Source organism: Phoca vitulina, unplaced genomic scaffold, assembly GCF_004348235.1.
Source record: "Phoca vitulina isolate PV1807 unplaced genomic scaffold, GSC_HSeal_1.0 scaffold23, whole genome shotgun sequence".
In the NCBI taxonomy this organism is placed as follows: Eukaryota; Metazoa; Chordata; class Mammalia; order Carnivora; family Phocidae; genus Phoca; species Phoca vitulina.
Window position 1 is genome coordinate 19,993,366 of NW_022589726.1, and position 26,887 is coordinate 20,020,252.

At 39.9% G+C, this 26,887-nt stretch overlaps 2 protein-coding genes across 4 annotated transcripts in view; both read right to left on the reverse strand.

The window, feature by feature from the left end:
• The window catches only part of TMPRSS12 (transmembrane serine protease 12), a 31,279-nt gene extending 20,380 nt beyond the window's left edge, over window positions 1-10,899 (reverse strand). Inside the window, exons 1-3 of the mRNA XM_032421094.1 lie at window positions 10,843-10,899; window positions 1,683-2,196; window positions 713-908 (exon numbers count right to left, since the gene is read on the reverse strand). Of these exons, the coding sequence (XP_032276985.1) occupies window positions 713-908; window positions 1,683-2,196; window positions 10,843-10,899 (767 nt within the window). The remainder of the gene's footprint in view (window positions 1-712; window positions 909-1,682; window positions 2,197-10,842) is intronic.
• Window positions 10,900-21,401: 10,502 nt separating this feature from the next.
• ATF1 (activating transcription factor 1) overlaps window positions 21,402-26,887 on the reverse strand; it is an 84,473-nt gene continuing 78,987 nt past the window's right edge. The window contains exon 6 of one of the 3 annotated variants that reach the window (XM_032420456.1): window positions 21,402-24,510. In XM_032420456.1, the coding sequence (XP_032276347.1) occupies window positions 24,366-24,510 (145 nt within the window). In that variant the 3' untranslated portion in view covers window positions 21,402-24,365. The remainder of the gene's footprint in view (window positions 24,511-26,887) is intronic. The other 2 variants (XM_032420454.1, XM_032420455.1) reach the window with 2 other exon arrangements.

Here is a 26,887-nt window from a genome sequence, read left to right on the forward strand (position 1 = left end):
CTCAGTGAGTTAAGTGTCTGCCTTTAGCTCAGGTCATGATCTTGGGATCTTGGGGTCCTGGGATCAAGCCCTGCATCCCTCTCTCTGCTCAGCAGGGAGTCTGCCTGCCTCTCCCTCTGCCCCTCCCCTCACTCATGCTCTCTCTCTCTCAAATAAATAAATAAATTCTTTAAAAAAAAGCACTCATGATCCAATGGTGAGAAAGAAAAACACATGGTTACAATATAATTTTAAAAGCTAAAGAAATCGTCATTATTTAAAACAGTCTGACAAATTCCAACCCAAAGGCCAAATCTGACCTGTCTATTTTTGTATAGCCCATGAGCAAAAAAAAAAAAAGTTTTTTATACTCTTAGATGGCTGGGAAAAAAAAAAAAACACCCAAAAAATATTTTGTTCAAATTTCTGTGTTCATAAAGTTTTATTGGATCACAGCGCACTTATTCAATTGTATTGTCTATGGCCACTTTGGTTCTATAGTGGCAGGGTTGAGTTGTTGTGACAGAGTCCTTAACATTTTTACTGTCTTTACAGAAAGTATGTCGACCTCTGATTTACAGGATTCATTTCAACAAACAGTGTGCTAGTGTAAAGCATTATGGTTACTTGTAAACACACAGCTTAACTGAACATGGCTGAAATTAAATGGTCCTCTACTACTTCAAAATATCCCCCAAGAGAATAAAATAGGAGTTGTGTTCTGAATACATACCTAGTGTCCTTAGTGCAGTGGGCAGCTGTGAGGACCCACTTATTTTTCACTAAGCTTCCCCCACATATATGAGCCAGAATTTTGCCTGATTGAATCTGCAGGCTAACTACCCATGGCCATGCGCCAGTTTGAGCTGTTGTGCCGCCTATTATCCGAGACCCTTCCAATGCATCTGCAAGTGGTGCTGTCCCACAATCTAAAAATAAAAATCATATATTATTTGTACTGAACATCTAATGATATGTATTCCTAATCTTAACATACTAATATAATCGTTTAGATTCCTATTTAAAAAACAGATAAAGCAATCTGTATACCTAAGGCATGCCCATATTTTGAAAAAAAAATCTTAAAGGAGAGTTAAGACAAACATGCCTTAAATGATCACTACAAATAGAAAGGCATTAAATCAACACAGTTCGTTAATTTTAAAACTCTATTCCCCCAAAATATAAAAATGAGGTAAGTTTCTCTGACCAGGTATCACGTTGTTGCCTGTGCAAAATGGCAATTAAAAAGCCTGGGACTGGTGAATCAAAGGCTACAAGTTCTAATAGTCGCCATTTGACTTGCTGGGTGAATTTTTCTCAAGTGTAGTAGGACAAGGTCACCTACGAGCCTTTTCAACTCTGAATTCCACTGAATTATTAATCTTTAAAATGGGAATGACAAACCTCCATGTTTTGAGCATACAGGGCTGCGCTCCACAAGCGTATGGCATTTTTGCTACAAGGACTACGACACCGTCATAATTAATCGGACTGCGTAGGTCTGTACATTTTAAAGGCAGTTGGGACAGCAGAAAAGGAGGGACCCAAATTCAAACACTACAGAAGTGGGGAGCACGCACGGGAGGCTGCTGAAAGAGGAGTGAATGGATACTGCCCTCTGCGGCCTCCGCTCCCTCCTCCAGGGCCTGGAGCGCCTTCCGCCTCGCTTGCCCAGCCTCCCGCCACCCCGGTGCACCGGCCTGCTCCCGCCAGGAGCTGCGCCCAGTCCTTCCGGAAAGTGAGTCGAGTCCGGAGTCCGGGAGAGCGCTCCCCACGACCAGCAGCGCGGCGCTCAGGAGCCGCAGCCCCATTTGGGAACCCCTGCGGGGCAAGATGGCGGCAGGCATGGGCCGGCGGCCGGGGCCGCGGGGCGCCGCCCAGGAGACGACGTGTGCGGGCGCGCGTGCGGCGCGCGAGGGCCAAGCTCGCGGAGGAAGCCGGGGGCGCGGGGGGGGGAGGCCTGGGGGGCTGGCCCAGTTGCCCGGATGCGTGTGGCCTGTGGGCGGTATCCTCGGCGGCGGCCACTCGGCGGGTGCGCGAGGAGTCGTGCGCCGGGCCGGCGTCAGGGTGCTCGTTCCCGGGCCGGAGCCGCAGGCCCGTACAGTGCAGCTGGGCGTTTGTGCGGGGAGGGGATGCAGAGCCGCTGGGCCCTGCTAGCTCAGACTTGTAGGGCCTGGAAGGCTTCCAGAAGTCAGGGCATCTAAACCGAGGCACCTAAGCTGGGGAGGGGAGACAGAAAGCAGAAGACAAAGCAAGTGCAGAGGTTGGGATCTGAGATGAGATAGGCGCCCAGGAACCCAGATTCTGTGATAGAGATCCATCTCGTTATTGTTTTGTAGTAGTTTGTCTTCAGCCCGTCACCTCAGGGTGAGCTGATAAAATCAAATTGAAGGACCTGCAAAGTTAAGGACAAAAGCTGACTGATGGTAACTGCATGCGCTCTAGCTCTTTTGCGCTCTCTTTTTCTCCCCCTTCAGTCCCTAGCCTGAGAGATGAATTATTCCTGGCCCCTCCCAGAACCCCTGAGATGCCCTTTGACATTCCAAACACTGTGGGGAGAGGACAAGGATAAGTGGCTCCAGTTAATTGATCTATTGAACAAGTAGGTATTAACCTCACACTATGCACCCATGCTGAAATAAATACCACATCACAGGAGGGGTGTTAAGACCTGGCCCCCTTGAGGCACCTGGGTGGTTCAATGGGTTAGGCATCCAACTCATTTTCTGCCCAGGTCATGATCTCAGGGTTGTGAGATGGAGCCCCGCTTTGGGCTCTGGGCAGGGAGTAGAGCCTGCTTAAGATTCTCTCCCTCAGGGGCGCCTGGGTGGCTCAGTCGTTGAGCGTCTGCTTTGGGCTCAGGTCATGATCCCAGGGTCCTGGGATGGAGTCTTGCATCCGGCTCCCTGCTTGGCAGGAAGCCTGCTTCTCCCTCTCCCACTCCCCCTGCTTGTGTTCCCTCTCTCGCCGTGTCTCTCTCTGTCAAACAAATAAATAAAATCTTCAAAAAAAAGAAAAAAAAAAAGGATTCTCTCCCCCATCCTCTGCCCCCCCCCCCCCCCCCAAAAAAAAAAAGAGAGAGAGAGAGAGACCTGGCCCTCTAACCCAGGGAACATTATAACTTGGCTAGCAGAGAAAATTACTTGGGGAACAAAGAAATAAACCATGACACCTAAACCTAATACAAATTCAGACACAAGGGATTGGTGTGGGCTGTGGCAGTCTGGGAAGTTTCCCCCAAGGAGGGGGTTGTGAGCTGGGCCTAGACTGAGGGGGAAGATCAAGAAGAGGAAGGAGATGTAGTGAAGACCAGCCAGGCTAAAGGTGCAGCATAAACAAAGGCATGGATATTTATCCGTTTCTCCAGAGAAACAGAACCAATAGGCTACGTAGAGATATATAAGATACTTACTATGGAAACTGGCTCATGCAATTAAGGAGGCTGAGAAGTCCCACGATATGCCATCTGCAACCCGAAGAACTTGGAAAACCAGTAGTTTCAGTCAGTCCCAATCGGAAGTGCTGAGAACCAGGAGCTCTGATGTGGGAAGACAGGAGAGATGGACGTTCCACATCAAGGTGAAAGGGAGAATTTACCCATCCTCTGTCTTACTGTTCTATCTGGGCCCTCAGTGGACTGTATTGAATAACATGTGTATACATTGGTGAGGGCAGATCTTCTTTCCCTCCGTCTTTGGATTTAATGCTAATCTCTGAACAGAAACACTCTTACAGACACACCCAGAAATAAAATTTTACCAGCTATCTGGGCATACTTTAGTCAAGCTGATACATAAAATTAACCCTCACAGTAATAGTAATGTAGTGTGTGTGTATAATCTTACTATTGTTTTTACTGTTTTCTACTATAGAGACAAAAGAGAGAAGCCATGCCTTAAAATTTTCCATCAGGGGGCACCTGGGTGGCTCAGTCGTTAAGCGTCTGCCTTCGGCTCAGGTCATGATCCCAGGGTCCTGGGATCGAGCCCCGCATCGGGCTCCCTGCTCGGTGGGAGGCCTGCTTCTCCCTCTCCCACTCCCCCTGCTTGTACTCTCTCTCTCTCTGTCAAATAAATAAATAAAATCTTCAAAAAAAAAAAATTTTCCATCAGGATATGTAAGAGAAAAAATTAAGTTAAAGGCGTCTTCCTGGTTTTGTATTTGATTTGATTCTGTTTTGAGTCCAGAATCAACTATGTGTGCCCTTCTTCCCTTTAGCAGAGTCATTTAATATGGTTTTTAGATATGCAGGAGTAAGCCTTGAACCTGCTTCCTACTTAGGGGTAAGGGCATTTACTGCTCAGTGTAACTGAAGAGAAATTTTTCAGTGTGCAAAGGAAGCTGGGGAAGAGGGAGGAGAGAAGCAGGCAGCCCAACAACATGGCAGAAGGCCAGGCCTGAGCCAGAAAGAGATCTATGAGAGTTTCACAGGGTTAGGTTGACCCAGGCTTTTTAAGAACAGTGATGTCTAATGTTTGGTTTTAAATTGTTTTATCGTTGCTATCCTGAGCTGTGCTGAAGGTTGCTTCTGTTAACCCCACATCCTCGGGGACAAGGGAACAGTGTGGGCTGTGGTAGTCTAGGCGGTTGGTCACATGATGGGGAATTAAAGCAGGGGTCGGCAACAGGACAGCTGCCGTGCTCATATCATCTCTCAGAGGTCATCATGGTTGACAGCATTAAATCAAAGGAGGCTATTAATTGGGGCTTACAGGTGGTAACACATGGTAAAGGGAGCAGATCAGGGCAGGGCTGTGCAGAAATCAGTGGGTGAGAGGTAGGCGGTAGTGGAGGGAACAAGTTGCAGCTTGGACTGACCCATGGGCAGACAACAAACAGATTTCTGTTCCCCAGATACGTTAGTGGAAGGTGATACTTGAAAGGGGAGAAATACAGTTGGGGTGTGATTCTCTGCGGGGGCGATGATCACATGATCAGATTGGGAATGGATGTGAAAGCAGGTCAAATGACAGGTCTTACTGGGACAGATAACAGAGATTTAACAAATTTCTTTGACATATTCTGATCAAAGACAGGTGCATGTAGCCAAGTCATGAAAGGGCATTGAAAAATGCAGTGGACCAGTAACTGCAGAGGTCCTGTGCCTGGATTTCCTCTGCATTTTCTAGATCTTCACTCTTCTCTCCTGTATTGTCACTTCCTTTCTTTGTGGGATGGCTCCCATCAGTGGACGAATATCCTCGGGGGGGGGGGGGTAGGCAGCCTCCCAAATTACCTCCAATTAGCCCTCTCCTGGTAGTCACACCCTCATTACACCCCCACTCCCCACTGCCATTAATGTTAGCTGGATTTAGTGACATGTTTCTAGCAAATAGAAAGTTGCAGAGGTGATGGGCTATCCCTTCCAAGATTAGGTTATAAAAAGACTGTGACTTGTTTTTGATGTTCTCTCTATCTCTCTTGCTCAGAAGGAAGCTGGCTGCCTTGCTGTGAGTTGCTCTATGGAGTGGCCTCCAGCAGTAGCCAGTGAGGGACTGAGTCCTCTATCTTACTGCCCAAGAAGAACCCAATCATAGCACACCACATGAGTGGGATGGAAAGCAGATCTCCCCCTGGTCAGACCTTCAGATGAGACCACAGTTCTGGCTAACACCATAATTTCAACCTCATGAGAGATTATAAGCCAGAGGCACCCCACTAAGCCACACTCAAGTTTCTCACTCCCACAGAAACTGTGAGCTAATTTCCTAACTCATTTTATGAGGCTAGCATTACCCTAAGACCAAAACCATACAAAGATATCATAAGAAAACTACAGACCAATGTTTCTCATGAACAAATGCAAAGATTCTCAATATATTAGCAAATCAAATCCAACAGTGTATAAAAAGAATTGTACACCATGACCAAGTGGCATTTATCCCAAGTATGTAAGACTGGTTCAATATATTTTTTTATTTTATTTTATTTTATTTCTTTATTTTTGAGAGAGAGAGGGAGGGGCAGAGGGAGAAGGAGAGAGAATCTTAAGCAGACTCCATGCTGGGGTCTGGGGCCTGGGGTTGGCTCTGTGTGTGTGGGGGCGGGTGACAGCGTTGACTAGGTCTGGAGTTGTGCTCCATTTGGGGCACACCTGAGGTAGTCCTAGAAATCTTTTTTCAAGTAAATAAATAAAGATTATTTATTTATTTATTTGAAAGAGAATGAGAGAGAGATAGAGCACATGGTGGGGGGGAGAGGGTCGGAGGGAGAAGCAGACTCCCTGCTGAGCAGGGAGCCCGATGCGGGACTCGATCCCGGGACTCCAGGATCATGACCTGAGCCGAAGGCAGTCGCTTAACCAACTGAGCCAACCAGGTGCCCCTAGTCCTAGAAATCTTTTTAATAAAAATATTTTATTATGAATAATAACAACAATGTAAATATCCACATATCCACTACCTCATTCACTATTTTTGTTTTATTGAATATTTAACCCATGTAAAAGAATATAGTACAGTTTATTTATTTTTGGTGGGCAGCAAAGCAAGGTTTATTGAGTGATAGCACAAAGCTCCCAAGGAGGGAGGGGACCCGAGGGGGTTGCCCCAGTGTATTTACAGTTTAAAGAATAACAATACAAGGATACCCACTTAAGAAAAAGAACATTATTGTTACTTTTGAAATCCCCTGTGTACCCCTCCCTGATTCTCTCCCTTTCTCTTTCCTTTAGAAGTAACCGATATTCTAAATTTTGTATTTATTATTCCATTGATTTTCTCTATAAACCTAGGTGTACAGTATGGTGGCCACTAGCCACAGGTGACAATTTTTTTTTTTTAAGATTTTATTTATTTATTTGACAGACAGCGAGAGAGGGAACACAAGCAGGGGGAGTGGGAGAGGGAGAAGCCGGCTTCCCGCTGAGCAGGGAGCCCGACGCGGGGCTCAATCCCGGGACCCTGGGATCACGACCTGAGCTGAAGGCAGACACTTACCGACCGAACCCCCCAGGCCCATGTCAGCCATATCTTAAGTGCTTCATCGCCACATATGGCTAGTGGTTACCATACTGGACAGCACAGTTATAGAATATTTGCATCACTGCAGAGAGTTCCATTGGATAGCTCTGCTCTATACAATATATTGTTTAATTTTGCATGTTTTTTTTAACTTAAGTTGAATCATACAGTGAGTTTTCTTTTGTAGCTAGCTTTGTTTCTCAGTATTAGGTTCTTGACTTTCATTCATGTGGTTATCTATGGCTGTAATTCATTTATTTTACCATATACATACTGTGAATATGACACAATGTATTTATCTACTTTGGAATCTATTATTGATGGACATTTGAATTGTTTCCAGATTTTTGCTGTTACAGCTAATACTGTTGTGCATATGAGCATGAGTTTCTCTGGAAGGTATACTAGGTTGAGATAGCTGAGTCATAGAGAATACACACCATCACCTTCTCTAAATAACATCAAACTGTTTTCCAAAATGTTGTAACAATATATTCTCCAACTAGTAACCTATAAATGTTCCCATTGTTCAGATTATCATCAACTCTAATTTTTTACAAATCTTGTGGATATGAATTAGGAACTCATGGTTTCAATCTGCATTTTTCCTGATTTTGAATGAGTTTGAGTATTGGAATATTTTTTCAGATACTTAGGGGCCATTCATTGATTATTGCACATTAAGTGCCTATTTAGGTCTTTTATTTCTTTATCTTTGTCTTACTGATTTCATTAACCTGCAGCCTCTGATCTTTTTTTTTTTTTTTTTAAAGATTTTATTTATTTATTTGAGACAGAGAGAATGAGAGAGAGAGCGCACATGAGAGGGGGGAGGGGCAGAGGGAGAAGCAGACCCCCTGCCGAGCAGGGAGCCCGATGCGGGACTCGATCCCGGGACTCCAGGATCATGACCTGAGCCGAAGGCAGTCGCTTAACCAACTGAGCCACCCAGGCGCCCAGCCTCTGATCTTTTTACCATCTCCATCGTTTGCCTTTTCCAGAATGTGATATGATTGGACTCATACAGTAGGTAGCCTTTTCAGATGGGCTTCTCTCACTTAGAAATATGCATTTAACATTCCTTCATGTCTTTTCATGGCTTGATAGCTCATTTTTTTTCAGTGCTGAATAATATTCCATTGTCTGGATGCACCACGGTTTATCCATTCACCTACTAAAGGACATCTTGGTTGCTTCCATGCAATTTAGCAATTCATGATTTGGCAATTATGCACTCTTTTTTTTTTTTTTAATAGGTTCCACACCCAGCGTGGAGCCCAATGCAGGGCTCAATTTCACAACCCTGAAATCATGACCTGAGCTGAGATCATGACCTGAGCTGAGCTAAGAGTCAGATGCTTAACCCACTGAGCCATCCAGGCATGCACATAATTTGGCAATTATGAATAAAGCTGCTCTAAACATCCATATGCAGGTTTTTGTGTGAACATAAGTTTTCAACTCCTTTATGTAAATACTAAGGAGTGCAATTGCTTGATCATATGATAAGAGTTTGGTTAATTTTGTAAGAAGCTGCCAAACTGTCTTCCAAAGTGGCTGTCCTGATTTGTATTCCCACCCACAATGAATGGAGTTGCTCCCCATCCCTGTTAGCATTTGGTGTTATCAGTGTTCTGGATTTGGACCGTTCTTTTCTTTTTTTTTTTTTTTAAGAGAGGGAATGGGGGCAGGGGAAGGAGGGGCAGAGGGAGAGAGAGAATCTTAAGCAGGCTCCATGCTGAGCACAGAGCCCAATGTGGGGCTTGATCTCACGACCCTGAGGTCATGACCCAAGCTGAAATCAAGAGTCAGACGCTTAACCAACTGAGCCACCCAGGCACCCCTGGATTTGGGCCATTCTTTTTTCTTTTTTTTTTTTTGAAGATTTTATTTATTTATTTGACAGAGAGACAGCAAGAGAGGGAACACAAGCAGGGGGAGTGGGAGAGGGAGAAGCAGGCTTCCCGCTGAGCAAGGACCCCGATGCGAGACTCGATCCCAGCACCCTGGGATCATGACCTGAGCCGAAGGCAGACGCTTAACCAACTGAGCCACCCAGGCGCCCCGATTTGGGCCATTCTAATAGGTATCTAATGGTATCTTGTTTTAATTTGCATTTCCCTGATGACATAGTATGTGAAACATCTTTTCGTATGTTTATCTGCCATCTATATATCTGCTTTGATCACATTAAGGTCCATTAAGGTCTTCAACCTATTTATTTATTTATTTATTTATTTATTTATTTATTTATTTATTTATTTCAGTCGAGTTTTAAGATTTCTTGTATTTGGATAACAGTCCTTTCTCAGATATGACTCTTGCAAATACAGCTGACCCCAGAACTTTGCAGGGGTTAAGAGTGCTGATCCCCTACACAGTCAAAAGTCTGCATATAACTTTTGACTCCCCCAAAATTTACTAATAGACTGCTGTTGACCAGAAGCCTTACTGATAACATAAACAGTTGATTAATACATATTTTATATGTTATAAGTTTCATATACTATATTCTTACAATAAAGTAAGCAAAAGAAAATCTTATTAAGAAAATCATAAGGAAGAGATAATACTTTTATAGTGCTGTACTGTATTTATGGATACTGTGAGTTTACAACATCTGTTTACAAGATGAATCATCTGTCACTACCTACGTCAATATTGCCTTTGTATATGATACAGAACACTGTAGATATTACACATACAGCTAACACTAGACATCAAAAGTGAAAATATAATGTGAAGAATTCATACTTATTTATAGGTATAATGATTCACACATTAATAACAAAGAAGCAGCAGTGTGATTGCTTTATGGTAGCCTTGTGTATACACCAATGAATTAATCATTATAAAAATTTTATGACATACAGTATCTCAGTAATATAATACAGGATTGGAAACATTGTCACATTTTTAAAAACCACTTACCTGTGATGATAGGCCGATGTGAAGTTTCTCCAATTACAAGAGAGAGGTGTGCTGTACAAGAACGTCATTCTCTGAAAGCAGTTATCGGGGCGCCTGGGTGGCTCAGTCGTTAAGCGTCTGCCTTCGGCTCAGGTCATGATCCCAGGGTCCTGGGATCGAGCCCCACATCGGGCTCCCTGCTCGGAAGGGGGCCTGCTTCTCCCTCTCCCTCTGCCTGCCGCTCCCCCTGCTTGTGCTCTCTCTCTCTCTCTCATAAAAAAAACAAAAACAAAAACAAAACTGTGAAGAGAAGGCAATACACCTTAAAAAAAAAAAAAAGCAAAGTTATAAAATGGTAACACATTATTAATTTTAAATATGCCTGCGTAAGGAGAGGCTCTCCACCTCCATACAAGGCTTGCACATGATGAGCTACAGGATGGATGCTTAGGCGGTGATGGGGGACACAAAAACGCCTCAGAGTTCTTGCCCTACAGGTACTAGATTTTCACATGAAGACACGTACACCACAGATGAGTGTATTAGCTGTACAGCATGGTGGGTGATTATTTACTGTTCATTAAGTGCAAGCGGATCATCCTAATGGTCTTCATCCTCATGTCTTCATGTGGCGGGCTGAGGCGGCGGCGGCGGCCTCCGGGGTGGCCGAAGGCAACAGGCACACGAGGTGGGAGGGCAGGCGGGAGAGGCAGGCACGCTGGGTGTAACTTGGCGGAAATACATCGTAGTTTCTGTCTGGTTTGCTTTTTCATTCCTCTGAGAATGTTTCCATGTGATACCAATCCTTCTTCCGCCATTTGCTTTAGTTTCAGGGCCCAGATCCTAGAAGGGTCGCTGCCATAAAAGATATCGAAAGCAGTCTTGACTAACTGGAACCCTTCTGTCAGATTCTCTCGTGTCCGTTCGTTTCCTGGCACGGCTTCTTCTATATCCTCTCATTGTCTGGCCCGGGTTCAGAAGCACTCACCTCCAACACGTCATCTGGTGTGATGTCTGTTAGCCCTCGAATTTCTCCAAAATTCATCTCTTGATACCCCTCCCCCCTTACCTTTCTTGCCAGATCCATAATCTCTTTCATGATCTGATTGGCTCCATCGTAAATCCCGTGTCCAACATATGGACACAGTTTTCTTCAGCGGGCATCGGTTGTTTCAGGCTTCATGGCTTTCATGGCTTTTTCTGTAACAATGATGGCATCTTCCAAGGTGTAATCCTTCTAGACCTTCATGATGTTCTCTCTCTCAGGGTTCTCTTCCATAGTGTTGACCATCCTTCCCATGGAGTACCATGTGTAATGATCCTTAAAGGTTCTTCTCCCCTGATCTAGAGGCTGAATCAGAGACATTGTGTTTGGGGGCAAGTAGACCACTTCGATGCCTTGGGTGTTGAACTCATGGGGTTCTGGGTGGCCAGGGGCATTGTCCACTATCAAAAGAGCTTTATTATTTATTTATTTTTAAAAGATTTTATCTATTCATTTGAGACACAGGGATATATATAGAGAGAGAGCATGAGCAAGGAGAGAGGCAGAGGGAGAAGCAGGCTCCCCGCTGAGCCAGGAGCCCGATGTGGGGCTCGATCCCAGGACCCTGGGATCACGACCTGAGCCAAAGGCAGACACTTAACCATCTGAGCCACCCAGGCACCCCTCAAAGGAGCTTTAAAAGGCAGTCTCTCACTGGCAAGGTGCTTCCTGACTTTAGGGACACAATCAATTCAGAAAAGTGTTCTTGTGGTCCAGGTCTTCTTGTTGTACAACCAAGATGGCAGCTGGTGTTTGTCTTTTCCCTTTAAGCCTGGGGGTTAATAGCTTTATAGATAAGGGCAGGCCTGATCATAAATCTGACTGCATTTGCATAAGAATGTAGAGCTGGCCTGTTCTTCCTGCCTTGAATCCTGGTGCTCGCTTCTCTTCCTTAAAAATAAATGTCCTTTGTGGCATTTTTGTTTTTTTTCCCCAGAACAGGGCACTTTTAGCTGCATTAAAAACGTGTTCAGGCAGATATCCTTTCGCCTCAATGATTTTTTTTTTTTTTTATGGCATCTGGGAACTCATCTTGCAGCCTCTTATGCTGCTTCTCCTGTTACCTTGACTTTTTTTAAGCCAAACCTCTAAAATTATTATACCATCTTTTGTTGGCATTAAATTCTCCAGCTTTAGATCCTTCATCTCCTTTTTGCTTTAAGTTGTCATATAATGATTTTTATTTTTCTCACATCCTATTGGAGTCTGTGGGTATGCCTTTCTTACAGCAATCCTGCACCCACATAAAAGCTGCATTTTTGATACACGATAAAAAGGTATTTCACAAAAAGTGCAAGGGTTTTTGTGCACGGTGATGGCTTCATGAAATTTTTTTTTTCCACAGTGCTCCGTACTCTGGATTCATTTATCTTGAAATGGGCAATCACAGCCACAGACCTCAATCTCTGGTGCCTATCAAGTAACTAAACATTTCCTTGTAATGTCATGACTTATCTCTGCTTCTTGGGAGCACTCCCAGCATCACTAGTGGAATTCGTATGGATCCCATGGTGTTATGCAAATGGCTTAGAGTATTGCACTAAACATGGTGAAAAATACTGAGAACCAGGAGAGATCACTTTTTACTGTGATACGCAATTTACTGAAGAGATGAGCTGCTCATGGGGTGCGGGCGGTGGTATGATTAGCATCACATGTGGTGTTTTAAGTGGACCCTTGCAACACTTGAGCTCACTGCAAGAGCAACAGGAGGTGGCTCTGAAATTTACAGTAGTGCAGTAAATACTGCAGTTAACTTTCTGCAGTTATGATTAATACTGCATCTTTATGTTTACGTTTCTTGACTGAATGGCACATGTACAGCCTGTGTGTGCGTCAGTTTTGATAAATTTTGACTTTTTATAATAGAGTTGTGTATATATATATATTTTTTTAAGATTTTATTTATTTGACAGAGACACAGCGAGAGGGGGAACACAAGCAGGGGGAGTGGGAGAGGGAGAAGCAGGCTTCCCGCGGAGCAGGGAGCCCGATGCGGGGCTCGATCCCAGGACCCTGGGACCAGGACCTGAGCCGAAGGCAGACGCTTAACGACTGAGCCACCCAGGCGCCCCAGAGTTGTGTATATTTTATGGTAATAAATGATAGAATAGTGTCTATATACATTTTATGCATTTATGACATACCTTTTTCTTAAATTTTTTTTTTTGATATTTCTAGGCTAAGTGGTTCATCTGCACCTTTTTTCAAGTTGTCAAAAATTTTCAAAAAAGGGCGCCCAGGTGGCTCAGTCGGTTAAGTGTCCAGCTCTTGGTTTTGGCTCAGGTCATGATCTCAGGATTGTGAGATTGAGCCCCGCGTGGGGCTCAGTGCTGGGTGCGGAGCCTGCTTAAGATTCTTCCTCTCCCTCTGCCCTCCCCTCTGACTTGCATTCTCCCTCTAAAAAAAACTCCAAAAAATATTCCAATATATTTATTAAAAGAAATCAATGTGTAAGTGCATCCACTCAGTTCAAACCCATGTTGTTCAAGGGTCAACTGTATTTTCTCTGGGTCCGTGGTTTGTCTTTTCATTGTCTTTAAGTTGTCTTTCACAGAGCAGAAATTTTTAATTTTAATGAAGTCCAGTTTATCAATTCTTTCTTTCATGGCTCATACCTTTGGTGTTCATCTAAAGTCTGCCAAATCCAAGGTCGTGTATGTTATTCTCCTGTGTTCTAAGACTTTTATACTTTAGTGTTTTACATTCATGTGTGTGATCCATTTTGAGTTAATTTTTGTGAAGGATGTAAAGTCTGTGTCTAGATTCTTTTTTTCACGTGGATGTCCAAGTGTTCCAGCACCGTTTGTTGAAAAGACTGTCTTTGCTCCATTGTATTGCCTTTACTCCTTCTTGAAGATCAGTTAACTATATTTATGTGGGTCTATTTCTGTTCTTTTCCATCGATCTATTCTTTTGCCAATATCATCGTGTCTTGATTACTAAGGCTTTATAGTGTCTTGAAGTCAGGTACTGTTAGTCCTCCATTATTCTTCTCCTTCAATATTGTATAGTCTGTTCTGGGTCTTTTTTTTTTTTTTTAAAGATTTAATTTATTTATTTGAGTGAGAGAGAGGAGACAATAAGCAAGGGCAAGGAGGAGGGGCAGAGGGAGAAGCAGAGCAGGGAGCCCGACACAGGGCTTGATCCCAGAAACTCAGGACCATGATCCGAGCGGAAGGCAGACACCCAACTGACTGAACCACCCTGTTCTGGGTCTTGGGTCTTTTTCCTTTCTGTATAACCTTTAGAATCAGCTTGTTGTTACCCATAAAATAACTTGCAGGGATTTTGATTGAGCTTGCACAGAATCTGTAGGCCAAGTTGAGAAGAACTACCATCTTGACAATATTATCTTTCTGTCCATTAATATGGCATACTTCTCCATTTATTTAGTTCTTCTTTGATTTCTTTTATCAGAGTTTTGTAGTTTTCCTCATATAGCTCTTGTACATATTTTTGTTAGATTTATACCTAATGTAAATGTTATTGTATTTTAAATTTCAAATTCCAGTTGTTCATTGCTAGCATATATGAAAGCAATTGACTTTTGTCTATTAACCTTGTATCTATTAACCTTGTAATCACCTATTAGTTCTAGGAGTTTCTTTATTGAATCTTCAGGATTTTCTGCATAGATGATTATGTCATCTGCGAATAAAGACAGTTTTATTTCTTCCTTCCTAACCTGTATACCCTTTGTTTCCTTGTCTTACTTCATTAGCTAGGACTTAACAGTACGACGTTGAAAAGCAGTGGTGAGAACTCGCCTTGTTCCTGACTTTAGTGGGAAAGCTTTGGGTTTCTCCCTAGTAAGTATGAGGATAGTTGTAGGTTTTTTGGTAGATATTTATCAAGTTGAGGAAGTTCCCTTCTAGTCCTTGTTTACTGAGAGTTTTTTTTTTTTAAATATGAATGGGTGTTGAATTTTTTCATATGATTTTTCTGCATCTATTGTCATGTGATTTTTCTTCTTTAGCCTGCTGTGATGGATTGATTTTAAAATGTTGAACCAGGGGCACCTGGGTGGCTCAGTTAGTTAAGCGTCTGACTCTTGATTTCAGCTCAGGTCACGATCTCAGAGTTGTGAGATCGAGCCCCACATCAAGCTCCACACCAGGCTTGGAGCCTGTTTAAGAGTCTGTCTCTCCTTCTCCCTCTGCCCCTCCCCCCTGCCTCCCTCCCTCTCAAAAATAAATAAATAAATAAAGTAAAATAAAATATTAAACCAGCCTTGCATACCTGGGATAAATGCCACTTGGTCGTGGTGTACAATTCTTTTTATACATTGTTGGATTTGATTTGCTAATATATTGAGAATTTTTGCATTTGTTCATGAAACATTGGTCTGTAGTTTTCTTATAATATCTTTGTCTGGTTTTGGTTTTAGGGTAATGCTAAGCTCATAAAATGAGTTAGGAAATATTTCTTATGTTTATACCTTCTGAAATAGATTGTGGAGAATTGGTGTAACTTAATTGGTATAAATATAATTCCTTAAGTGTTTGGTAGAATTCACCAGTGAACCCATTTGGATCTAGTGCTTTTTATTTTGGAAGGTTATTCATTATTGATTTCAATTTCTTTAATAAATATTCTTCTATGTCTTCTTCACATGTGAGTTTTGTCAGATTGTGTCTTTTAAGGAACTGGACCCTTTTATCTAGGTTATCAAATTTGTTGGCAAAGAATTGTGCAGGCTATTCCTTTATTCTTTTTATGTCTGTAGGATCAGTAATGATGTTCCCTCTTTCCATTTCACTCTTAACTTGTGTCTTCTTTCTTTTTTTCTTAACCTGTTTAGAGGCCTAAACCTATCCCTCATGAATAGAGACACAAAAATCTTCAATAAACATTAGCAGATCAAGTCCAGAATAAAAAAAATTATGCATCATGACCAAGTGGTAGTTCTCCTGAGGATGCAAGAGACTTATCAATTTTATTGATCTTTTCAGGGAACCAGCTTTTGGTTTCATTGATTTTTCTCCATTGATTTCCTGTTTTCAATTTCATAGGTTTCTATTCTAATTTTTATTATTCTTCTCTTCTGCTTACTTATAACATAACTGAATCTAACAATGTTTCCCTGTGTTTTGTACCTTTTTTGTGACTTGTTTAGGATGTACTTTTTGTGACCCATTTAAGAAATACTTCCTGGGGCACATGGGTGGTTCAGTCGGTTAAGCATCTGCCTTAGGCTCAGGTCATGATCCCAGGGTCCTGAGATGAGTCCCACATCGGGCTCCCTGCTCGGCGGGGAGTCTGCTTCTCCCTCTGCCTTTCCCCTTGGCTTGGCTCTCTCTCAAATAAATAAATAAAATCTTAAAAAAAAAAAAAAATCCTTCCCTAAGTTGAGGTCTTAAAGGTATTCCTTACATTATCTTCTAAAGGTTTTTATAGTTTTTGTCTCTCATATTTAAATCTTCCATTCACCCAGAATTGACTTTTGTGTATGGTGTGAGGTAGGAATCCAAGTTCCATTTTTCCTATGTGAATAACCAGTACTTCCAGCACCATTTATTTAGTTTTTAAACTTTTGGTATGGAAAAGTCACATATATACAAAGATAGAATAATACACTCCATGACAATTATCATTCCATGGCCAATCTTGCTATATTTATATCCCTATCTACTTCCCCCACTACTGTAATTATTTTGAAGTAAATTCCAAAAATTATGTAATTTTATCTATAAACATTTTATTTCAAAAAATAAGGTATTTTAAAACATAATTTCAACACCATTATCACACTTAAAGTAATTATAATTCTTTAATAGCAACTCATTAAATAAATCCAGCATTACCCTGATACCCAAAACCAGACAAAGACATTACAAGAACATAATACTGCAGCCCAATTATCCCTCATGAACAGAGACACAAAAATCTTCAATAAACATTAGCAGATCAAGTCCAGAATAAAAAAGATTGTGCATCATGACCAAGTGGTAGTTCTCCTGAGGATGCAAGACTGGTTCAATATCAGGAAATCAATTAATAAAATCTGTCATATCAACAAACTAATAAAAGCCAAATGATGTTATCAATGGGTGTAGAAAAAGCATTTGGTAAAACTCAACAACTGTCCTTGATTAAAAAAAAAAAAATCTCATGAACTTGGAACAGAAGGAAACTCCCCTGAGAAGTGGCTTCTATAAACAAAACAAAACAAAACAAAACAAAAATCCTACAGCTAGTATCATACTTAATGTTAAAACTGAGTGGGTTTCCCCTTAAGAGTGGGAGAAATTAAGAATGAGTAAGTCCACTCTTACCAGTCCTATTCAACACTGTACTAGAATTCTTAGGCAGTAAAATAAAGCAGGATAAATTAAAAGCATACAGGTTTTAAAGAGATAAAGTTGTGTCTATTCACAGATGATATTATCGACATTGAACTCCCCTGCGTGCCCCCCCCCCCCGGGGATAAAAAAAGGTAAAAAAAAAAAAAAAAGAAAAAGTAATAATTAGGTATAAATCTAACAAAATACATGCATGGTCTCTATGTCAGAACGAAAAGAAAAGAAAAAATCTGAGGAAGACAATTTAAAAAGATCTAAATAAAGGAGATATATTGTGTTTATGGATTGGAAGCCTCAGTATTGTTGTTAATTCTTCACGAGTTGATCTATATATAGGTTTAATACACCCCAATCAAAATCCAGCAGGATTTTTTTTTAAATAGATATGGCAAGTTGATTCTAGTATTTATATAGAAAGGCAAAGGAACTAGAATGGCCAAACAATTTCAATGGGGAAAAAAAAACCCCAAAAACAAAAAATAAAACTTAAAAAACTCATACTACCTGATCTCAAGACTTACTATAAAGCTACAGTAATCAAGACTGTGGTTTTGGTGAGAGGATAAATACATATAGATCAATGGAACATAGTCATATGAAACTAGTCCTTTGAAGAATTTGTTGAGACTTACTGCCCGATATATGGTTCTTTTTATAAACACTCTAAAACATTCTTTGAAAAGAATGACTTCTAGCTTTGTATTCTATGTCGAATTTCACTGATTGTAAGATGCACATTTTTAACGTTCAGACATCTCTGAAATCAGTATGCATCTGGCCATCAATGCGCTGTCATCTACTGGTGGTGGTTTTTCTTTCTTACTGGTACTTAAAGGGCGCCTGGGTGGCTCTGTTGGTTAAGCATCCGACTCTTGATCTCAGCTCAGGTCTTGATCTCAGGGTCTTTCTTGTACTTAAGATCATAGTATGCCTTACAATCAATGGTGGTTTACAGTTGGTGAAATTCAGTATATTAGGTCAAGTTTTTAGTTGTTCAAATTGATGTCTTTACTGGTTGTTTTCCTGGTTTTTGCATCAATCATGAGAGATTAAAAACCTACTAAGATTGTGTATTTTTCTTTCTCATATTTCTGCATTTTGCTTCACATCCTGACCCTGTATTATGTGCATTCAAGTTTCGATGTTTTATCTTCTAGATGAATTGAATCTTTCATTTTATAGTGACTCTCTTGACCCCAGGTAATGTTTTCTTTAAAGTCTATTACTGTTGGGGCCCCTGGGTGGCGCAGTCGGTGAAGCTTCCGACTCTTGGTTTTGGCTCAGGTCATGATCTCAGGGTTGTGAAATCAAGCCCCGTGTCAGGCTCCACTCACTCAGCGTGGAGTCTGAGATTCTCTCTCCCTCTGCCTCTCCCACTTGTGCTCTAATAAATCTTTTAAAAAAAATAAAGTCTATTTTGTTCAATATAAATATAGCTATACCAGTGCTTTCCTTTGGCTAGTATTTGGTACAACTTTTTCCATGTTTTTCCTTTCAACCCTTCTGTATCCTTGTATTTTAGATATACCTTTTGTAAATAACATATAGATGGATATTGTTTTCTAATTCAACATGACAATTTTTGGTATTTAACTGATAACGCCCAGTACATTTACATTTATTATTACCAATACGTACAGATTTCTACCGTTTTACTTTGGGCAATTTGTCCTGCCTGTTTCTCTCCTTTCCTGTTTTCTTTTGGACTGATGAATGTTTTTATTAGGTGTAGAATTCTAAATGTTTTACTATGTACAATGATATAGTCTTTCTAAAGATTTCTTATTTGAGAGGGAGCAAGCGATCAGGAGCAGGGGGAGCGGCAGGCAGAGAGGGAAAAGATTCCCTGCTGAGCAGGAAGCCCGATGCGGCGCTCGATCCCAGGACCCTGGGATCATGACCTGAGCTGAAGGCAGATGCTTAACCGACTGAGCCACCCAGGAGCCCCAGTGATCTAGTTTCTCAGCAGAGGGCTCTTTTCTCTTTTCCCCAAGTAGTCTGAGCTTGTGAAAGACCATGTTTCATGTTTATTTGGTGTCTTCACCAAGCCCAGTGTTTTGTACATAGTTAATTCATAGAAATTGCATTTGATTACTTATGAAGATAATGAGTAGTGGGCAAAGAAGTAATGTGGACTTTTTTTTCCTTTTTGAAATTCATTGTTAGAAAGTCTAAGTCCATTTTTGTTTAGTATTTTGTAAACTTTTTAAGTGTTATTTGCAGAATGTTTTGGGAATAAAAAAAAAATGGGAAGGAAGCATTTTTTCCAGATGTGATATTAAGTATCTAATTGTTGTCAGTAGAAAGTAAAATGCTTTGATGTTCATTTATTTTCCCCAAAACAAAGTATTGTTGCCATAGATAAAATCCCAAGTTTTGTTTGGTCTTATTGACCTTTCATTTAGAGAATGGCACATTATTAAGATATCATTTATGAAGTTCTAAAATAAAGACCGTATCATCTAATCTGTGTTACTTATGGAGTCATGTAGTAAGTATAAAAATACAAACTTGGGGGCACCTGGCTGGTTCAGTCAGTAGAGCATGCGACTCTTGATCTTGGGGTTTTAAGTCCTAGCCCCATGTTGGGTGTAGAGATTACTTTAAAAAAAAAAAAAAACTTAAAAAAAAATGGATTGGATCCACACTAAACTCCCGATAGTGGTTTCCTTTAGGAAGATAAATGGGACTAGGGATCAGAAAATGATCTGAAGTAAAGATAACAGAATGTTAACATTTATTATTCTGGAATGGTGGGTGTACAAGGATTTGATGTTATAAACTTGTGTAGTTTTAGAAGTTTGTAAAACTTTTGTGATTTTAAAATGAAGGCTGCCATCTAGTGGACACATTTAAGTAGAACTTTAAAAATCTTTGATAAAGGGTAAAGATACAATGGAACAAAGCTTTTCAGACACTTCAACACAGTTAAGAAGGTACATAATGAAGGTTAAGACCACAGACTTTAGGAGTTGATCACACCTAGCTCTGAACCCTAGTTTTGTTATTTACTGTGTGATTTGGGCAAAGTATCAAACTTCTCTATGCCTTAGTGAGTTAAAACCCCAGACCTTTACATTATGGAGCATCCCTATGAACCAGGTAAGCGCTGCCTCTGGACTGTGGGGACACGGAAAAGCACAAAAGAGAGTCCCCACCCCCCCGAGTTTAATAAAGAGAGACTATTTTATTTTTTAAATGGAATTAGTGCCCTTTTATTTATTTATCTTTAAAGTAAGCTCTACACCCAACGTGGGGCTTAAACTCACAAACCTGAGATCAGGAGTCGCATGCTCTACCGACTGAACCAGCCAGGCACCTCAAGACTACAAGGACTGAATGGTTAGATATTAGGTTTAAGTCCCAGATCCCTGGTTATTAATGCTCATATAATCTTAGGCAAGTAACAAGCTCACAGGATGACATCACTATCTAAATTGCACAAGAGCTGTAACACTATCTTGTTCACCACTCTTTTCCTAGTAAGGCTTGACATATAAAAAGGCCTTTAATAAATATCTGAATGAATGCCATTACTTCAGTAGTTTCCTCAATAAATACTCCATATTAAGGAAATGGTATAACTGTGATGTATATAGGAAACCCAGGATTTGTAACAATTTAAAAATTTATACATATTTATGTAAGTTACCAGTTAAAAACTTATATATACTTATCTAAGGCAGTTAACTACTATATATATATATCCTGTCAACTTTGAGGAAAAGGATCCCAACCATGAAATAATAAAGACTCGATCTCTAATGCCTAATGTTTGTTATAAAGAAACTTACACTGAGGGGATAGAGTTACCAGAATCTGTCTCTTTAAAAAAAAAAAAAAAAAGGTTAGATAGCCTAAACCTCTTCCAAATGACTGTTCTTGGAAAGATTCTTGCCAAACTCTCCCTAGCACAGGCTTCTGAATTCTACAACCTTAATATATTAGGCATTCCTTTACTTTGGTTTTTTTTTTTTAAAGATTTTATTTATTTATTTGAGAGAGAGAATGAAAGAGAGAGAGCATGAGAGGGGGGAGGGTCAGAGGGAGAAGCAGACTCCCTGCCGAGCAGGGAGCCCGATGCGGGACTCGATCCCGGGACTCCAGGATCATGACCTGAGCTGAAGGCAGTCGCTTAACCAACTGAGCCACCCAGGCGCCCTCCTTTACTTTGTTTTATAGTAAAAACAAGCAGTAGTTATTAAACATAACCTACTTTGTATAACAAAGTAATATAACTGTAATTAGATTTTCATATACTTTGACATTATTCTGTTTCACTATAACCTGTGACTTTTCCTTTAAATCAAGCCCTTAGTCAAATTTCACTCATTTTATATCATTTCTACAGCATCTTTTCTGAGAATTTTAACTGCCATTATTACAACTATATAATCACAAGCCATAAATATTTTTATATCATCCCTATGTCCACATATTTTCACTGGAGAAAAACACATTTAACCAGTAACTCCAATATAATTATTGAATGAACAAATACATAGCTGACCCTTGAGCAACACAGGCCTGACCCGCGCGAGTCCACTTAAACATGGATCTTTTTTTTTTGATACAGTACAGTACTCGAAATATATTTTCCTTGTGATTTTAATATTCTCTTTTCTCTAGCTCTATTGTAAGAATACAGTATATAAGACATGGAACATACAAAATATTTGTCAATTGACTGTTATTGGTAAGGCAATAAGGTCAACAGTAGGTTCGTATGAGTTTTGGGGGAGTCAAAATTGTGTGTGGATTTTTGACTGCATAGGGGGTCTGTGCCCCTAACCCCTGCACTGTTCAAGGGTCAACTGTAGTGAGATTTTCAAAGCTCTAATACATGCCATTCATGCTCTGCACAATAAAATTAAAGTGATAATTTATATACTCGATTTGTTCATGGGCAGTAATTATTTCCATCAATATAATATATAAATAAACTGATAATAAATTCATGTAAAACAGTAAATTGAGCTAAGGAAATAATATCACTGGTCTTTTGAACTTTTGGAGTCTAATTTAGGTTTGGACTATAATCACTTTCAAAATTTCATAAGCCCCTCATTGGATTCAAGTTAGAAAAACATCTTGAAAGATAATCTGGTAGGCATTTACGGAATCAGCAGTAGCTTGCTCATGCCCGTTCTGTACTGCTAGCCTAGGTAACTTGATTTAGTGAGAGCGAGGCTCTACACCAGAAGTCTGCAGGCAGTGTTCAGTTTATAAATATTTATGATGTCCAGCTGTTAAGGTATTAAGAGCTAAACGATCCCTGTGACAGCCAAGCATAACATCTACCCTATATTATCTTTTAAAATACTCTTGATATAACACATTGACCCCATACCTCCTCTTGGCTTTATACCAAATAATAAGTGATATAAGTAATGCCACAGGTGATCAAACTTTTTTTCTTTTCATAAACTGCTGCCAAATCAACAGTCCCGTTTTTAAAAATACTGTTAATTCAGTTTTTCATTAGGATTACACAAATTCGTCAATTAAGGTTTCTACATCACATGCTCCTTAACCATGTCCTAATAAACACTTGCAGAACAAAAAATTTAGCTACTTTTAGTTTATTGTAACTGGTTCTGACTGAATCAAACATATAAAAGATACCCTCTCTTAAAATAGGCTGTGTAGACCAGAATTTTAAATTTATCCTCATTTTAAAACTAGAAAGGTACTATAGTTAGTATAATTAATGGAATAGCTATCAGGAAGCTTGTTCACATATCAAGCAATATATTTTACATTTGGCGAACTTAATTTTATCAAATATCTTTTAATTTCACAGACAACAATATGCTACATATTGTATAAGAAGCGCACAACAGTTTTGCAGTACAATTTCAAAGTGTATACAAACTGGAATACAGAGGTTAAACACTGGTGTACTGATGGGCATTCTTGAGCTTTAGATAAAACTGCATACAAAACTTGCAATTCAAATATTAGCCAATCTGGAAACTTCTCATAATATAAAAATGATACTCTGAGATGCAAAATATTTTTTTTTTTACTTAACAAACTATATAAACATTTAAAATAATCATTAAAAACTCAACTTTAGAATTTATAAAGATTAGCTATAAAAATATATTGGCAGTCACCTTTCTTAGAAATGTACCATTCACTACATTACAAAATAGACTCTAACATAAAATCGCCTTAATAACCATACTATTTTAGAATCTGATAAACCTTACATTAAATTGGTTATAAAATCCTCTTGGAAAACTTTGGTATGCATCTTCAGAAGGTTTTTAAAAAATACTCTAATATCATCTCAAGGGCCTGTAAACATTCTTTTCTATTAAAGCACAACAGAATAAGTAATGTATATTCAACTGCATACAGAATATAGAATCAAAAAACAATTTATTATATATTTGTAGAAAATCTCCATTCCCAGAGTAACCAAAAAACAAGCTATTTAAAAGTATCAAACTTTTAAACAGAAGTTCTCCTTCCATTCTGATAAAAAAAAAAAAAAAAGTTACAAAATCACCACACTCCATTCATGTACCTTAGATGCCTTTTAGGACAAAGCCTCAAAAACAGTTAACCCAAGCAAGTCTCAAAATCCCTCTCAAGTCCAAAAAACAAACTTTAAAAAACCCATTTAAAAGATCTGACAATAGAACAAGTATACATAATCAGAACACATAATTTATATATTTAGTTATGTATTAGCTTTTCTATTTGTAATTTAGAATTTATTGGCAGAAATAAAACAGATACACGCAAGCACGCACACACACACAATTGAAAAACGTAAAATTTAGGAAACAGTAAGAAATGCAAACCTACAGGGTAAACTGATTTATTTTAAAAATCAATTTACCAAATTTCATCTTATCTGCCATTTTTGGATTCTTGTTATTTAGAAAATTCAAATTGGTGAAAGTTCATTTCCTGCTTCTTGAGTAGGTTTAATTTTTACAGAGTTTCCAGTTGTGCCAGTAACTTCTTTGAGGTCATTTTCCACTTTATCTTCTGTCACCAGATCTCTTGCATAAGATATTTATCTTTGAGTTGCAAAAGCCTAAATAAAAAGCTTCATTTTTGACCTTTTAATTTATAAACTCCACTAAAAAGAAAAGAAATCCATCTAATTTTTAGGCAAGTCTGCAAAAATATTTTCTTTCTTAATCAAACACTTTTATGGGAATAAAGATCCTTCAAAGTTTTTAACTCTTCTATTAGAGTTTTGTTTTGATTTTCCAAGACTGCGACTCGATTTTCCAGGCATTTCACATACTCTTTCTTCTTTCTGCGACATTCTCGAGCAGCTTCTCTAAATAGAAGCATTAAAAACCAATGTTAGAAAAGTTCACATTCTTTAAATGGTAAATGCACCTCAGTAATCCTCCCTGGTCACCTATAGACAGCGAAATACATTGATCTTAAGTGTAGAATCCATTCCGTTTGGCAAATGCATCTACTGTATAACCCACATACTCATCAAGACAGAACATCCCTGCTGTCCCAGAAAGCTCCCGCATGCCCATTCCTGATCAGTCCTCTCACCAGACAACTACTGTTCTCGTTTTTATCACCACAGATGAAGTTTTTCCTATTCTACAACCTCCTTCAGAATGTACTCTTGTGTTTGGTCTCCTTTCACTCATTGTATTTTTGAAGCTCATTGATGTTGCTGTGCAGTGGTTTTTACCTTACTGTTGCAGGTGTACTCCACTGTGTGACTACCACCACGGTTTACTGATCTATTCTTTGGGGCTGTTTCTAGTTTTAGCTGCTATGCTTATGTCTGTCTCTTTGTGAACACATGTCCCATTTTTCCTGCATAAATATCAAGGAGCGAAATTTATGGGTCCCCTGGTTAACTTCTGACACAGTTCTTTAATTTTTATTTGGGTTTTAATTACAAACAGTGCTTTATACTCAGCTTTGTACGTGTCCTCTTAGAATATTTTTTTTAAAAAGGTTTTATTTATTTGAGACAGCACGAGCAGGGGGAGGGAGAGGGAGAAGCAGACTCCTCGCTGAGCAGGGAACCCCATGTGGGGCTCGATCCCAGGACTCTGGGATCATGACCTGAGCTGAAGGCAGACGCTTAACCGACTGAGCCACCCAGGCACCCCTAGAATATTTCTATGAAGTCACAGACATGTATTACATACATGTAGAAGTAAAAAAATATTACTTTATTTTTTTATACTATGTAATGCAAGTATTATCTGCAACTTGCTTTTTTTACACATACAGTTTTAATGGTATTTCTATGTTGGTACAGATCTTTGCCATGTGAATATTTCATTGTTAATTCATTTTCATTTCCCTAACTACTACTAGTGAGACTGAACATCTTTTCAAATATTGGTCTTTTGGATTGTTTATGTAAACTGACCACTCATACCCTTTTTTCAATTCATACCTTATCTTGTTTTACGATGAGAAATTATAACCTAAGAACACTCTCTCTGCATTATACATATTAATCCTTTATCTTTTTAAAGAGAGAGACTGTGTGCGCATGTGTGCGCATGGGGGGAGGGGTAGAGGGAGAGAGAGTCTTAAGGAAACTCCGAGCTGAGTGCAGAGCTTGATCTCACAACCTTGTGATCGGGTTCTGAGCTGAAACCAAGAATCAGATGCTTAACCAACTGCCCAGACACCACCCTCCCTTTATCTGTTTTTATATTATTTTCTAATCTACCCTTTGACTTCTCATACTTTTATATCTTATACCATAAATGTTTCTTTTTCAGTCTTTTTCTTGGCTTATATTAAAATTCCAAGCACTGTATGTTCTTCTTAGTTTTAAAGATTCTATGGCTTAATTTTTCCACAATGAAGTCTTTAACCCATCTGGAATAACGTTTGTATGTGATATAAGATAGGAGTCCAGGGGCGCCTGGGTGGCTCAGTCATTAAGCCACCTTAATGACTGCCACGTCTGCCTTCGGCTCAGGTCATGATCCCCAGGGTCCTGGGATTGAGCCCCGCGTTGGGCTCCCTGCTCAGCAGGAGGCCTGCTTCTCCCTCTCCCACTCCCCCTGCTTGTGTTCCCTCTCTCGCTGTGTCTCTGTCAAATAAATAAAATCTTAAAAAAAAAAAAAAAGTCCAATTTAATTTTCTTTCAGATGTGGAGCTGTGTCAGTTAACATTTATTAAATAAACCGTCCTTTAGAAGGGTTGTACTTAACTAACACAAAAAGCTATTTCTGCGCTCTACCCTGTTTGCTAATGTTACTGTCTGCCCCTTTGCTGATACAAGTCTGGGTTTTTTTTTTTTCCACCCAGGCGCCCCACTTATACCAAGTTTTGATTACAGTAGCTTTAGAGAGTATGTTTCAGTATGCCTAACAGGACAAGTCACCTCTTTCTGTTCTTGACCATTTTTTTTTTAAGATTTTATTTATTTGACACAGAGAGGAGAGAGAGAGAGAAAGCAAGCATGGGGAGTGGCAGGCAGAGGGAGAAGCAGGCTCCTCACTGAGCAGGGAGCCCGATGCGGGGCTCGATCCCAGGACCCTGGGATCATGACCTGAGCTGAAGGCAGATGCTTAACTGACTGAGCCACCCAGGCGCCCCCGTTCTTGACCTTTCTTGAATGCTTTTTTCTTTCATGTAAACTTTCATCTTATTTTGTCCAATTCCATGGAGACCTACAGAGATTCTAATTTGAGTCACAATAAAATTATATGTAA